Here is a 16,862-nt window from a genome sequence, read left to right on the forward strand (position 1 = left end):
GGAGCCTGTGCCCCGCAACGGGAGAGGCCACAACAGTGAGAGGCCCGCGTACCACAAAAAAAAAAAGAGAGACCAGTTAAAGAAAGATTTCTACAAAATACTATTTAGCTATTTAAAAAATGCTATAATTCAACACTTATCAAAATGGAAGATATTAATGGTAAAATATTACATTAAAAAAGGCAGGTCCTAAAATTTGTTTATAGTATGATACATTTTTGGAAAAAGTTATATATATTCATAAAAAATATTCCTCCAGGAATATTCAAGGCAGGTTTCTCTAGGATATAGGATTTTAAGTGCTAGTTTTCTTTTTTTTTCCCCCTCTCTATATTTTCTCACTTTTCTACCAGTGAATACGTATTACTTCTGAAAAGAAATGTCATTTTTTGGGACTTCCCTGGTGGTGCAGTGGTTAAGAATCCGCCTGCCAATGCAGGGGACACGGGTTCGAGCCCTGCTCCAGGAAGATCCCACATGCCGTGGAGCAACTAAGCCCGCAAGCCACAACTACTGAGCCACGACAATGAAGAGTAGCCCTGCTCGCCGCAACTAGAGAATGCCCGCGCACGGCAATGAAGACCCAACGCAGCCAAAAATAAATAAATAAAATTTTTTGGCCTGCCAATGCAGGGGACACGGGTTCGAGCCCTGCTCCAGGAAGATCCCACATGCCGTGGAGCAACTAAGCCCGCAAGCCACAACTACTGAGCCCACGTGCCACAATTACTGAAGACCGCGCAGCTAGAGCCCGTGCTCTACAACAAGAGAAGCCACCACAATGAGAAGCCCGTGCACCACAATGAAGAGTAGCCCTGCTCGCCGCAACTAGAGAATGCCCGTGCACGGCAATGAAGACCCAACGCAGCCAAAAATAAATAAATAAAATTTTTTGAAGTCATTTTTTAAAACAGCTGAAATATGATTTTTAAAATTGTCAAAAATATCAATTTAAATAACATCCTTTAAAAATATCCTAGGGAGAAACTGAGTTTTTAATCTGGTGGCATCTTTTTTTTTTTTTTTTTTTGGCCGCGCTGCATGGCATGCAGGATCTTAGTTCACCATCATGCCCCTTGCAGTGGAAGGGGTAGTCCTAACCACTGGACTGCCAGGGAATTCCCTCTGATGGCACTGTAACCAAAGAATATAATAGGACCAGTCTTTCTCAAAATTATTAGGTAAGTAGGTCTTCGTCTTCCTCTTGTAGTGCCCATCCATGATAGACCAGGGCCCTTCTGCAGTCTCCCCTTGTCTAGCAAAATCTGTGCTCAGCAAAGGATCTGCACCACACTGATAACAAGGAGAAGGCTACCCATGATATGTATTTTACTGGGGATCAAAGACTTACGGCAAAGAAAGAAATTTATGCCTGCTGTATAAAAAAATAAAATTCAAAAAAAAGAAATTTATGTACTGTTAGGCACTTTCTAGCTACCTGGGGAGAATTATAAGAGGACAAAAGAAGCTTCCTGATATTTCTAAATTTCCATTACACAGGTTGACCCCCCACCCTGTTTAGCTGTGATGCCAAGGCCTAAAAGAAAACTATTCCACCGCTATTAAGTGTTAACGTTGCAGCCCTGCAAAGTCAGAGATTTTCATCATTTCAGCATAGAAAAAGCATGGCTAAAATCAGCAAAAAACCTCCACCCAAATATAAAAGTGCTATGGAGGGCCAGAAAATGCAATCTTCTTTCAGTTTTTCTGCATAGCTAAAACAAAAAAAAAATCCTTAGATTTTCCCATAATCAGCCCACTCAGACTTTTATTCTTCCCCAACCTCTAATTCTCCAAAAATTTGTTTTTTCTGTTCCAAAGACCTACTTATTCCAACAAGAATCACAAACAATACCTCCCCAATATTTCATCATTGTCACCGCAAGATTCCATCAATATCAGGTGCATAAACTTTGTATCTGTCAGCCAGCCTTCTGTCACCAAAACCTGAATGGGTCAGGGCTTGACACTATCACCCTAATATAAACCAACCGTCCCCTCAAATCTCCTCAACCTATTCCTGAATTTACAATTCTACATCCTGCTACTCATGGAGATTTCCCCATCATCAGCCCACTCAGACCAAAAGGAAAATATACTGTTCTCTTCACTGCTTCTAGTTGTTTTATTCATTGTTGTAACTACTCATGTAAACATGAGTTCTAGTGCTTTAATAATTCTACTTTTTAAAGAAGTACAGTCTGGTAAAACCAGTTTATCCAAGAATTAAAACTGCTAGTTATGTTTACAAAACCATGAACTCTATCAGAATAGTGGTCAAAATTCAAGTAATAATTCCAACTTTTTATGACATCACTTTGGAAAATAACTATTCCCTATTAATTTGAGTGTTTTTAAAAGTTCCACTCTATCTATGAAAGAACCAAAAAGTTTGATATACATTGATTATACTATTTTGCCAAACATTATGCAAATCTGACAAATAGTTTATATATTTACGTCCACAAAGCAAATAAGGAACAAGCAAAACTCTGGGACACACAATCTGTAACAAGCAAACTACTATATGGAAGATATCCATAAATTACCTCATGTCAATGAGTCTAATTGCAGGTGAATAAGAAGGAAGAAGAATTCTTTGCTAAGTGCTAAATTTTTAAAAATTTCAGGGAAACAGTTGGAATGGATAAATATTTCAAAACCGTTTGAATTGTCATTGTAGTACTTTAGCTCACTTAAAATGTTCTAAATGTTAAGTAGATCAATAAACTAGAATAATGACCACTAGAAATTAACATGGTATCTATAGAAGAATTCATTCTCATGAGTTACCCAAATAAAAATGAAAAAATAATCAAATGATAAACAGATGTTCATTTTAATTTAAAAGAAGGCATTTTTCATTTAAAATACATCTGAAGGCCTCAAAGGTAGAAAAAATAGGAAACAAAGTGAAGGAATCAACATCTACATGCCTAGTTTGAGGATCTTCAACATAGATGGCTTTCATCTTGCCCATGTAAACCGACCTCTTTATCACAGCACTGTAGAGCACCTTTATAACAGAAGAGTCTACAAAGATTTAGTACATTCCCCTAAATAATCATGTTCAACCCAGCACACTGCTGAAAGGAGTTACTTTTTTTTTTAAAGAAATATATTGGCTTTAAAAAAAATAAATTAATTAATTTATCTTTTTATTTTTGGCTACGTTGGGTCTTCGCTGCTGCGTGCGGGCTTTCTCTAGTTGTGGCTAGTGGGGGCTACTCTTCGTTGCGGTGCGCGGGCTTCTCATTGTGGTGGCTTCTCTTGTTGTGGAGCACCGGCTCTAGGAGCACAGGGTTCAGTAGTTGTGGAGTGTGGGCCAAGTAGTTGTGGCTCCCAGGCTCTAGGGTGCAGGCTCAGTAGTTGTGGCACACAGGCTTAGTTGCTCCGTGGCATGTGGGATTTTCTTCGACCAGGGCTCAAACCTGTGTCCCCTGCACTGGCAGGCAGATTCTTAACCACTGTGCCACCAGGGAAATCCCAGGAATTACTTTTTTAAGCAAAGGTTTTACTTTGGCTCACTTGAATCTAAATATTACAAATTACAACCAAGTATGGGAATTTTCTCTATGAATAATCTCAGTGTGTGGAATAACTGGTGATCAACATGACCTGCTGCATTTTGAGTACTTGGAATAGCAGTCTAACAAAGCACCCTCAAACCACCTAAAACAATCCGAAGTCAGTTACAATTCAATGACCCATGTACTTTTAATCCTTTACACCTGGAAGTAAAATTTTAACGTGGAGAAGGTAGCTGATTAATCCATCCTGAGGGAAATCTTACATAATTAAAAAGTCTGAAACACCTGATACACTACTGATTAACAAAGAATGGCACTCTACAACAGACCTTCTGCCTAAGACTTAATGCATGTACTTTACAGAACACCAAATGTATTTGGATTTTGAAGGGTTAAGAAAGCAGAGTTAGATACATGCACCACAGTGTCCATTGCAGCACTATGTACAATAGCCAAGACATGGAAGCAACCTAAATGTCTATCAACAGAGGAATGGATAAAGAAAATGTGGCACATATATACAATGGAATATTACTCAGCCATAAAAAAGAATGAAATAATCCCACTTGCAGCAACATGGATGGACCTAGAGATTGTCATACTGAGTGAAGTAAGTCAAATACCATATGATATCGCTTATATGTGGAATCTAAAAAAAATGGTACAAATGAACTTATTTACAAAACAGAAAGAGTCACAGATGTAGAAAACAAAGTTACCGGGGGGAAAGTGGGGGGTGGGGTGTGGGGTGTGGATAGATCGGGAGACTGGGATTGACATATACACAATACTATATAAAAAAAAGGAGGACCTACTGTAGAGCACGGGGAACTGTACTCAATACTCTCTAATGGTCTATAAGGGAAAAGAAACTAAAAAAGAGTGGATATACGTAAATGTATAGCTGATTCACTTTGCTGTATACCTGAAACTAACACAACACTGTAAATCAACGATACTCCAATAAAGATTAAAAAAAAAGAAGAGTTGTAGGTCATCCAAAATCATTTGCAGAAGTGAAGAACATCCTTTAAGAACTAATATGACATATACTGGAATTTTTAATACACTTTGATATTTTATAAAAACTAACTAAAAGGGAGCAAGCAGGGCAACCAAAAATGAGAAATGTAGATGAACAAACTATTTTCCCATCTTTTCCTGTACTAGTATACATCAGTTGAACATCCTATTCCAGCTGGATGAACTTCCATGAATTTATACAAATTACGTCTCCAGAAAAAGTTTGTTTTTCACAGCATTGACGTGTCAATTTTATCAATCAACTCAGTGTGAGAGCCTTTCATTCATTTGCTCTGTTGGCTGAGTGGAGTGGCTATGTTAGCAGCCCCCTGACACAACCTGACTACCACCACAGAGGGTTTCAAAGGTTTTTCAGATTATCAACTCACCAACCTTAATTCTCTTTAGAGTCCAGAAATCAGTGTCATCTCTCCAGCTAACCTCCATTAGAGGAGTAACAGAAACCAGATTACTAGTAAGCCAAAATGTTTCTCTGAGAAATAGTAATAGTTCTATTAAAATTATAAGTGTTTGACTCTTGCAAAAGCTACAGAACACACACCAGTTCAATCTAAAAATCACCTACATTTTGACTTTGACAAATTCTAACAAATTCTTGTTTGATTCGCAAAACCAGGTTCTTAGCTCTTCATTTTCTGCTATGAGATGTAATTATAATTTTAAATATTTATGTATGTATTTATGTACGTATTTATTTAGGCTGGGAATGGTCTGAGTTGCAGCACGCTGGCGGCAAGCACGTGGGATTTTGCTCTCCGACCAGGGATCGAACCTGGGCCCCCTGCATTGGGAGCGCAAAGTGAGGTAAGTATAATTTTCAAAAGCTGCTTTCAGCCAGCAATAAGAAAATAACCCTGCGACTTCCCTGGTGGTCCAGTGGTTAAGAGTCCGCGCTCCCAATGCAGGGCGCCCAGGTTCGATCCCTGGTCATGGAACTAGATCCCACACAGCAACGAAGATCCCGTGCGCCACAACTAAGACCAGGCACAGCCAAATCATCTTTCATTGCATTGTGGCAGAACCCTTTGCATTATCTTCAATTCTATCAACAACCCAGGTGAGCAGAAACTCAACAAGTGTTATGTATTCAAAAATAATTGCCTTAGTCTCCCTGAAGCACCTTGTGGATTACAAAAATATATATAAAAGGCATGTATTTTTTCCACTCTACTAAAAGCTTACAACCTAAAGTGCTACTAAAAGAGATGCAGTTATAAAGACTAGGGACATCTGGGCTTTAATGTTAGTGCTGACAAAGAGGCTCTCCTTAACCAAACTTTAGTCAGGCTCCTCTGAACTCTCTTCTTAATTAGGCCCTGACTTCTGGGCTTCTGGGTTCATCTCTGCATTGTCCAATTTTAGTAAAAATCCTGTTAGACCGGTTTAGCTAGAAACCCGTTACCCCTAAGGTACTAATTTTCCATCCACTGGCCCCCACTCTGCTTCCTGGCTATAAATTCTCACTTTTCCTTGTTATTTTCGGAATCGAGTCCAGCTCTATACTGAGGTCTCTTTTTCAATGTTGCAATTGCTTTTCTGATTAAAATCTGCTTTTACCACTAACTAGCTGTGTAAGTATGTTTAAGTCACAACCTTTCTGGGTTTCAGTTTACTCATCTGTAAATTTAAGGGAGGTAGAGTAGATGACCTCTAAGGATCCCTGCCAGGTCTAAAATTCTCATGACGAAATCTGGTAGAGGAAAATGAGGTACAGAAAAAATTAAGCAATTTGGACTTCCTGGAGGTCATAGAATGTGAAGCCAGGACATCATCCAGGTCTTCTGACTCCCACCCAGCACAATGTCCGTTTTACAAAACCAGTCACCGGGAATTCCCTACTGGTCCAGTGGTTAGGACTTTCACTGCCAGGGCCTGGGTTCAAACTCTGGTTGGGGAACTAAGATCCTGCAAGCCATGCAGCACGGTCAAAAAAAAAAAAAAAATCAGTCTCAATGCTGAAACCAAAAGCCAGACAAATCCAGAGAAAGAAAGGGCATACCGAGGGTGCTATTTCACCCCAGAGTTCTGCTTCATCTTACAATCTGTTGTTCAGTACTCTTTAATCCCTAAGCAGCATTACATTTTTTTCCCATAAGATAAATCATTTTTCCTTTCTGGAAACATAAATTATACTACTTTTACCAATAAAACACGTGGAACACATAATAATTAATCTTGACTTTAGATGACAGCAACGATTAAAAGATTTTATTCTATTTCCTACCAATTATTTCCTTCTGTTTTGTCATTAAAAGTTCCATTCAGTTTGGTTGTGAAGTGGGCCCCAGTTCTTACTTTACTGTAAAAGACTCCTAAATGCCACGGGGCTCAGCTGAATGAACACACTTGGTGCCCAGGCAATTCTGACTCCAGCGTGACTTCAGTAAGATCGTTTTACTTCCTCCAAGTTTCAGTTACTTCGCCCATATCCAAGGTAAGTTATAAAAGACAACATCAAAGATGTGAAGTTTTAAAGTATTAAAAATCTGATGATGAACACTGTGTTTACATGCCGTGGTACAATTATCTCAAATATCTAGTTCCATACCTCTAAATATAGGGCCACATTTTTTTTAATTTATTTTTTTAAATTAATTTTTATTGGAGTATAATTGCTTTACAATGTTGTGTTAGTTTCTGCTGTGAGGGCCATATTTTAAAAGCTTATATTCTACTGCTGCTGCTTTGAATTTTTTTAAATACCATACTGAATAATGCCACTTCCTCCTCGGTATCTTTCTATACCATTTTTACCTGAGGGACAAGGAATATATTTTAAAGTGAAACAGTCTTTAAAACACGTACAAACACAAGTATCTTTTCACTCCATCAGTTTTCTGTTATCATCCTCTAACGAACTTAAATTTTGCCAATAAAAGTCTTCTAAAATGTTACATTTTCTGTGAAATGCAAGAAACAAAATGCTACATTACCTAGTGGTAGCAATCAGTATTTTTAATACTTTAAGAATTTCAATTTACCGTTCACTAGCACATTATGACATCACTGCCTTCCAGCGTTTGCTCTCATTAAATAATCCTGTTTCTATCTTTGTTCCCTTGCCTTCCATACATAGACTGCAAATGTTCTATTGTTCCCGTTCACCATTTCAGTGAAGAAGCTTAAAAATGACTTTACATTTGCACGTTTCTTTGCTCGGTAAATACACTTCCTCTCACTGCAATTGAGCTGAAGAGGTCGATCTCTCACCAGAAGGCAAGATCTGGACAAAATTAAACAGCAAAACCAAGGCCGAATGGGAAGGGGGGGGGTGGAGTCAGTACACCAGCCTAACAGGGGTTCTAGGGCTTCCACAGATAAACAAAGGAAGTTGATTTCCCCACGGCGCCGCGTGTGTTTCACTCGTGTGGAGTCCCAGAGCTCACTACCCCGAAAACGCAGCCCAAGTACTGAATTTTCTTAAAGGATCCCATTATAGGTGGACACCCAGAAAGTCAGCGGAGGCAGAGCTGGATGGGGAAGAGAGTGGGCCGACATTCGATTCCTTCCTTCCACCCCACCAAAGAACCTAAATACCCACCAACCCCAGCATACCGACACATAGCTCCTCCGCTGCTCAAGATACAATTTTCAGGGGCAGGAGAAAAATGGGAGCGTGGGGGGTGGGCTTCAGGTGGGGTGAGTGCGAGGAGCTGGAGAGAGGAATCAAGTTCAGGGGCGAAGCCGAGGGCACTAGAGGGAGGTCTAAGCAAAGCTGAGCAGCTTGGGTGCCGGCGGCGCGCGAACGCCCGAACGGCCGGGGGCGGGCACGGGCCCCTTCCTCACCTGGCAGCCCTTCTTGTGATGAAATCCGACCACCGCGATGTGCAGTACGGGCCCCCGGGGGGCGCTATCGCCGCCCCGCCCGTTCTTCTCCATGGGCGACCGCCGCAGGCCCGCACGACGACGACTGCAACCGCCGAGGGCGGCGAGCCGAGCAACCCCGTGATCCCCAGGAGGACGGCAAGCAGTGGATTTCAGGTGTCAGCGAGGGCGCCGCATGAGAGCCGCGCAGGGAGCGGGGCGGAAGCCGAGGCTCCTGCAGGTCTGCACCGCCCCCCCGGGCCGCAGCCGAGCTTCCCTCATCCGCTTTCGCTGCTTCCGGGCTGTCACCTGACGCGGCGGCAGCCACCGGTAAGGCGGGACTGGGCAGGATCGGGAGGCACCTGATGAGGCGGGGCCTGGCGGGGCCTGGAGAGGGGGCGGGGCGCAGGGATGGGGCGGGGCCTGGTGGTGTCGCCTGGCACACCTGTCCCCCGCTCACACCCTCTAGGTGCGATCTCATCCCGCTTCCTCCTCCTCTGTCCTCGTTTCTTCTCCCTTAAAATCTCCGCCCCTTCCTATCTCTCCCCTCAGCTTTCCTTTTTTTTTTCTTCACTTTCGGAGTATCCAGTTCTTTCACTTCCTTTCCTTCGCCTCTCTGGCCTACAGTCTCTCTGCTCTATACTCTTAAATTTTGATAACACGGAGACATATTGGTGCGGCTGTATATCTGTGTATTCAACCTTTAAATTACCCGCTTACCTAGAGTTTCTCTTTTGCTTCGTTCTATGTTTTTTTCCTTATTTACATATTATGTATAGGAATTTGGAAGTGTTTTAAGGCTTGAGGCAGAATATCATTGAAAGTAAATTTACAGGGAGACCTGTAAAATGATCCTTCTAGTCCTGCCATTTTATTTATTTACTTATTCATTTATTTATTATTTTAGTCCTGCTATTTTTTTTTTTAATTCATTCTATCTTTCTGGGTTTAGTAGTTTGGTCAGCACAGAGTACTAAAATACATGGGGTCTGTTGTCACCAGGATTTTTTATTTCCTTACTGATTGTACTAGTTAAATTAAAAAAAAATTGAATCTCATTTTATGTTAATTTAGGGTGAATAATGGAAATACTAATAGATTTAACAAGTCTTATCCAGGGCAGTTTGAGGATAGGTACCTGCTTCAAATAGCATTCACAATTATTACAATAAGAGCTGTGAAGTTTATCATTACAAATTTCACATCCCTTAGTTTAGACAACCTTAGCAGCTGATTCCACTTCTGGCCTTGAAATTTAAGGACATTCATTCTAATCTAAGTATGGCTAAGAAAAACAATATACTCTTCTTAGAATATACTTTCTGTGATTCAGTTGAACTGTTTTAATGCTCAGAAAAATACTGTAGAAAAATTTCAAGATGTTGCTACTATTTCTTTTCTATATTACAAAAGTCTTGGCATTGGCTCAAAACTGTGTGAAACTATAATATTGCCTGTATACAGAATATGTTACTGTTTTGTTCCATCTCCCTTGACATTTTCCACAATTGGCCTAACTAAAATTGAAGTGAAATTGAACATCTTTTCAAAAGGATGTAAGGGCAGGGCATCTTAGGACTCTGTATCTACAGTGAATGCCAATTGTTTATGCATTGTGCAGGAGACCCAGTAATAACTTTATAAAAATCCATGTCATTTTGCATCCTAGGTCCTCCAACTAAGATTAAATCATTTATTCATAACCATTATGTTGCTTAAATGTTTAAAAATTATGTCATTTAAAATAATGCTATAAACAAGATATGTTACAGGGAAAGTTGGAAGAGAAGGTAAACAAGTGGATTTACAGAATTTTTTCCATCTCTAAATATACAGACTGGTCCATTTAACAATGTAGAATAACAACTTTTACGGTAGTTTTTTTAAAAAGTATTTTTAAATTAATTAATTTATTTTTGGCTGCGTTGGGTCTTCGTTGCTGCACGTGGGCTTTCTCTAGTTGTGGCGAGTGGGGGCTACTCTTCGTTGCACTGCGTGGGCTTCTCATTGTGCTGGCTTCTCTTGTTGTGGAGCCCAGGCTCTAGGAGCACAGGCTTCAGTAGTGGCGGCACGCGGGCTCTAGAGCACAGGCTCAGTAGTTGTGGCACATGGCCTTAGTTGCTCCGCGGCATGTGGGATCTTCCTGGACCAGGGATCGAACCCATGTTACCTGCATTGACAGGCAGATTCTTAACCACTGCTCCACCAGGGAAGTCCTACATTAGTTTTTGTTTTTGTGGTTGTGGTTGTGGTTGTGGTTGTACGCGGGCCTCTAACTGTTGTGGCCTCTCCCGTTGCGGAGCACAGGCTCCAGACGCACAGGCTCAGCGGCCATGGCTCATGGGCCCAGCCGCTCCGCGGCATGTGGGATCTTCCCGGACCGGGGCACGAAACCGTGTCCCCTGCATCGGCAGGCGGATTCTCAACCACTGCGCCACCAGGGAAGCCCTCTACATTAGTTTTTAATGAGTTGTATTAATATAAAATAAATTCATTAACAACATATTGTCTACAAGGACAAATATCTATTGAGGGGAAAATAAAAATGTCTCCTTTATTTTAAAAAGCATTGTAAGGAACAAGATTGGAAGTAACAATTTGAGATAATGGAATACTTCCTGAACATTACTGTGTTTTGTTTTTATTTTTTTAAACTTTTAATTTTATATTGGAGCATAGCCAATGAACAATGTTGTGATAGTTTCAGGTGCACAGCCAAGTGACTCAGCCATACATATACATGTATTCATTCTACCCCAGACTTCTCTCCCATCCGGGCTGCCACATAACATTGAGCAGAGTTCCCTGTGCTATCAGTAGGTCCTTGTTGGTTATCCTTTTTAAATATAGTTGTGTGTACATGTCAATCAACTCCCTAACTACCCCCTCCCTCCCCCACCACCCCCCTGCAACCATAAGTTCATTCTCTAATCTCTATGTCTGTGAGTCCGTTTCTGTTCTGAACATTATTTTGAAAGGAAACTTTTGCTTGTATTTTTATGATGACATTTATCTCCAGGGAAAAAATTAGAAATGCTTTTCTGAATATACCTTACATTGAAGAGCTTCTTTTCATTATATATATTTTATGGTGAATTATAAAGTCTATTTTATATCTGCTCTGTAAGAGCTAATGGGAGAAAAACCCTGGAGACATAGAGCTGTGACATGTTTTTAAATTCATTAAAAATGAACTCTCCATCTGGAATTGCATATTGTTTCTTTTTGTGTCTTGCCTCAGGAAAGTACTCAGTAAAATAAAACCACTCCCTTCCTGCAATCCCCATTAACTCTACTCTCTAAACAAATTGTATCTCCTTTTTCAGAGTATAAAGAGACTTTCTTTATTCTTCATCAATAATATTGAATATTGCTTATGTTAATTTGGTTTCTGTAATGGAATACAAAGTATTGACTTTCTTAAAGCATATTTTTCTGAATTTTAAACTCTATCAAGTAACAACAATGCCTTGAATTTGGTCCCTACTCATATTATGGTATGGTGAAAATAAAACAAGACTAGAGATAGGAAAACAAACAAACAAACAGGAAAAGAAAAGGGCTTCACAACAAATTTGGCATTACTTTGTCTTTAGAATCGTGAAGATTAAGGAGGTTTTTGATGGATATAAATGAAATAGAATGAGAATCAACTTAAAGAACTTAGACCATACCTGGACACAATGCTTGCCCTTGAACAGGTCTCAGTAATAATGATCTTAATGGAACAAAAGATGTTATCAGACAAGAGAAGTAACAATAGCAAAGATAATAAATCTGTCATAAAGACTCCCAGTTCTGTTTCAAAGATAAAGATTAGCCTGAAGCACTTTCTTGAGCTGTTTTGCTCAACTGTAACCTGAGGCTTGATGTTGACCTTTTGTGACCCTCCTGTCTTCAACAAAAACTTTGACTCCGTCGACCTTTGCCCCAATTCTGTGCTGAATTTTCTGCTCAAGCCCTCTCATGAATATGCATGTACCTTAGCTTAAAACTTCCCCAATTTTCCTGTTTGGAGAGACACTGTTTTGGGAAAGATCCCTGGTGTTATCCTTAACTTATTTACTGCAAGTAAGAAATCCTGCCTTCTCTGGATCTTTGGCTTGGTTGTCTTTCAGCTGGACACCCACCAAGAGGCAAACCCAGTTTTCTGTAACAAAATTGCTGCCTTAAAATGGCTTATGTCTTTAAAAGTAAGATAAATGTAAAACTAGCTAGCTAGCAATGCTAGCTTTTGTAACACCTACTCTAAACCAACCATCATATTAAATATTAGGAAACAAAGATAAATAAGTAATAATAGCTCATATTTAATGAGTCCTCTGCTAGCTACTTTTCATGTATTATCTCATTTAATCTTCACAACAATACTGTAAGTAGACACTATTATTCTGTTCTTTCCAATGGGTAACATGGGACTTGCAAAGTTTGAATAGGTCAAATAACTAGAAGGAATTGTGGTGGTGATGAGGTTTGAATCAAAGTAATTTAACTTCAAAACTAATGGATTTAATCATGCTGCTTCCCAAGATTCTTGACTTTGGGGGAACCCACAGTCTTTTGCAGGAATGGGGTGGGGTGGGATGTATGTTACCCCCTGGGTAGATAATTATAAGAGAATGTTACCAAACACAAGTTTGTGTGACCAATGCACAGTGAGGCCAAACAGACCGAAACATTAGAGTTTGGAGCAGGGAAAGATTTATTGTAGGGCCAAGTGAGGAGAATGGGTGGCTCGTGCCCCCCAAAACCCCAAACTCCCTGATGGTTTTGGGGAAGGAGATTTTATAGGCAAAATTTGGGGTAAGGACTGCAGGGTGTGTGACTTTCTGCTGATTGGTAGTGAGGTAACAGGGTGTTGCTCTAGGAATCTTATGCTCAACCTGAAGTTACTATCCTCCACCTGGGTGGGGGCCATAATTCCTACCGAATTCAAAGATATTATGTATGTTCCTTGAGCAAGAACCAGGATCTTGCCCCAAGGCTGCATCATTGTTTCTTGATTTCTTCTCCCTTATTTCTGCATCCCCTCCCTTCCCTAATTAGAAACTGAATCTGCCCTTTGGAACTCAGGGAAGGTCAAAGAGGCTGAATGAAGCCTATTTCCTACAAACAAGAAATAGGGGTGCAGAAAGTCTTTTGTGCCCAGGAGGGCCCAGAGGGGAGAGCATTGAGAGCTATTAACATTGAGCATTGAGAGCATTCTGAGAGCTACTAAAATTGTTGCAGGATAATGAGAGAACCCAAGTCTGCAAGTCAGAGAAGCTTCACAGAGGTGGTCACATTTGAACAGGTTCTTGAAGGATGAATGGGATTTATTAGAACTTGGGGACAGAGCATCCTAAATGCAATAAAGTAAAATCACTAAGGACTGAGGTTATTAAAGGACAGCGGTTAGAAAAGGGAGGGTTTTATGACAAACTCAGGGGAAGTATATAAGATTTAAGTTAAAGTGCAGCGAGAGATGTTTGGAGGAGGACACATGCCAAGTGCACACAATATTCCCTCTACCTGGAATGCTGCTCTTGTCCCCTTTCTGCCTATCCAATTATTCATCCTCCAAGACTAGATTCCTGTCAATTCCTTTGTGAAGCTTCCCAAGCTATCTATGTGGCCAATGGGCAAATTTAACTCTCTTGAGTATGAGGAACTTTATCCAAATACCAGATCAAAGTGAAACCGCAGTCCTCCTCAGATGCAACTTGAACCCAGCCGTACTTCAGATTGGGGCTTGAACCCACAATACCAGACTTAGGAGGGTACTCAAACACATTGTCTTTTAATTGAAACAGCTTACATGGTGTCAGGACTTACTGAAGATCCTGTTCTTTGGTCTCAGCACAGAAAGAATTCAGTGTGAAGCAAAGTGATAGGCAAAGAGTGGGTTTATTAGCATAGGATGCTTGTGAGGGATACAAGTAGGCAGAGGAGCACAGCACCGAGAACAAAGAGGGCTATATTTTTATAATCAAGGAAAAAGTGGGGAGGGGAGAAGACCAGCTCCTTCCTCATTTTTGGGTAGATGTCAAAGCTTACATAATTAGTTCCTCCTTTGACCCTATATGGTCTAACCCAGACTGTAATGGCGCTATTTAAATCATATGTATATTAGCGAAAGAGTGGTGATATATGCTAAAATATGGTAATTCATCTCAGGTTTCAGTATAATGTCCCCTTTCACCTAGTTTCTTTCCCCTTTCACCTAGTTTCTTTCCCCTTTCACCTATATTCCTATTTTGGCTTCTTGCAGAAATGCTACTCTTGAAGAACCATTAACTCCCTGACTTCATGTAACTAGATGTAGGCCCCATATCTACTGTCTTGTGTTTTAACTATCAGGATTTGTGGCTTGAATGTGCCTGGGGCTTGAATGCGCCTGGTATTCCTTCAAGGTAGAGTAAATTTTCCGCTATGTTACTGGATTATTTTTTTTTCTTTTAAACTGCATTGTTTTCTTGAATGGTCATTAGTTTACAACAGTCTCCCAAACTCCCTTAAAATTCTCTCTCTCTCTCTCTTTTTTTTTTTTGTGGGGGCCTCTCACTGCTGCGGCCTCTCCCGCTGCGGAGCACAGGCTCCGGACGCGCAGTCTCAGCGTCCATGGCTCACGGGCCCAGCCGCTCCGCGGCATGTGGGATCCTCCTGGACCGGTGCACGAACCCGCGTTCCCTGCATCGGCAGGCGGACTCTCAACCACTGCGCCACCAGGGAAGCCCTCTCTCTCTCTCTCTTTAATCCCCTAGTGGGATTTATAAACTATTTAATTATCCTACTCTATCTCTATTAAAAAAGTGAAGATGAGGAGTAAGCGTATTTGTAAGTTTACTGACACATATGAGGTACTCAATATTTATGAAATGCAAAAAAGCCAGGTTTGGCTTAGTATTTAGAAGGAGGCTGAATCCTAGGGGGCTTTGAACTCAAGGGCCCACCTGTAAGGGCTTCTGAACCTCCTCACTGATGTTTGCCTTAAATCACCTACTTCTCTACGATCCCTGAAGCTAAAAGAGGACTTTTTGCTTTATGTATTAAATTTCATATGCCTTCCACATAATGTTTGTTAATTGTCTTTCTCCCCTATTTATCCTCTGGCTCTTATAAGGACAGAAGACGTTGTAGTTCTGTTCTTTACGCTGTTTTATACTCAGCAAAATGCCAGACAGTGTGCAACTACAGTATTTGTTCAATGAATGAATGATGGGTGCTTTACAACCATTTGTTGTATGAATGAAGGATGTTCTTTCTGGCCTCTCCTGCTTAGGCTCTTTAGTTTTAAGTTCCTCAGATACAAACATAAAATATACTAAGGCAGAAAATTTGTTTGCTTTCTCTTTTCAAAAAAGAAGTGTAAAAGCATCAAGGTTTCCTAAATGTGATGTCATTAACATAGAGTGACATCTGGTGGTTGCCTGTTGGACAATGTGTTTGTGGAAGAAATAGTGAATACAAAAAGTCTATAGTAGACTCCTAGATATAACAGGATTTAAGAACGATAGTAGAAAATAGGAAACGTTTAAAATCTCTCCTTCGCCCAGAAAAGTTTTTTTAAAATGCTAGTTGTGGGTTTTATTTATTTACTTATTTATTTTTGGCCACACCATGCGGCAGGCGGGATTTTAGTTTCCTGACCAGGGATCGAACCCATACCCCCGCCATGGAAGCACGGAGTCGTAACCACTGGACCACCAGGGAAGTCCCTTAGCTGTGGGTTTTCAATCCACCGAACTTTTAAAAGAAGCGGTAGATTCCTTAAAAGAAACAACAACAACAAAAATTTACGAAAATTACAACACAATGAATCGGTGGCGGGAAAATCAAATTTATTTACACTGGTCTGAAGAAAGATCTTGGGTTGAAATGAGACACAACTTGGGGAAGATAAGACGACTCAAAGGTTTCCGTTTGGCAAAGTCTTCCGGGTTAGAGGAATAATTTATTTACAAGGCGGGATAGCTTTAAAGTCTCTTGGAAATTTGGAGAGGAAAATGAGTGTCTGTCGAGACCGCAGAACGTTCAGCGAACGGAAATATTTCCCAGGATCTCACTGCCGGGGAAGGAGTGACTGGGAGCGATCCCCGTGGACCGGCCCGATCGCACTCTCGGCCTCAGATTGGTCGAGCCTGTCCGGGCTGCCGGAAAAAGCGGAAGCGCGCTCTTTCAAACTCGCCTTCCCGACTTCGAGAGACGCAGACTACTTCCGGCGTAGCCATGGCGGCTAACGCTACCACCAACCCGTCGCAGCTTCTCCCTCTAGGTAACCGTTGTCATGTTGGGGTGCCGGGGCGGGGAGCTGAAGGTTAGGGTCGGGGCCCGAGGGGCAGCGCAGCCCCTGGCTGAGTGTTAGAAAATGTATATGACCCATTGCTTTCTTTTTCCGCGGTTCTCCTCTAGGCTCCAAGTCTTTGCGGCCTCAGGCCGCCCACGTCTCTTCGACGTGGTGGGGTTTTCTCAAAGCAGGGACTTTTTTTTTTTTTTTTTTTTTTT

At 41.0% G+C, this 16,862-nt stretch overlaps 2 protein-coding genes across 2 annotated transcripts in view; one reads left to right on the plus strand and one right to left on the minus strand.

Annotated features, from left to right (window-relative positions):
* AVL9 (AVL9 cell migration associated) overlaps positions 1-8,616 on the minus strand; it is a 77,474-nt gene extending 68,858 nt beyond the window's left edge. The window contains exon 1 of the mRNA XM_055084932.1: positions 8,361-8,616. Within this exon, the coding sequence (XP_054940907.1) occupies positions 8,361-8,453 (93 nt within the window). The 5' untranslated portion in view covers positions 8,454-8,616. The remainder of the gene's footprint in view (positions 1-8,360) is intronic.
* Positions 8,617-16,314: 7,698 nt separating this feature from the next.
* The window catches only part of LSM5 (LSM5 homolog, U6 small nuclear RNA and mRNA degradation associated), a 3,874-nt gene continuing 3,326 nt past the window's right edge, over positions 16,315-16,862 (plus strand). The window contains exon 1 of the mRNA XM_028489914.2: positions 16,315-16,632. Within this exon, the coding sequence (XP_028345715.1) occupies positions 16,587-16,632 (46 nt within the window). The 5' untranslated portion in view covers positions 16,315-16,586. The remainder of the gene's footprint in view (positions 16,633-16,862) is intronic.

Source organism: Physeter macrocephalus, chromosome 5 (assembly GCF_002837175.3).
Source record: "Physeter macrocephalus isolate SW-GA chromosome 5, ASM283717v5, whole genome shotgun sequence".
Taxonomy (NCBI): domain Eukaryota; kingdom Metazoa; phylum Chordata; class Mammalia; order Artiodactyla; family Physeteridae; genus Physeter; species Physeter macrocephalus.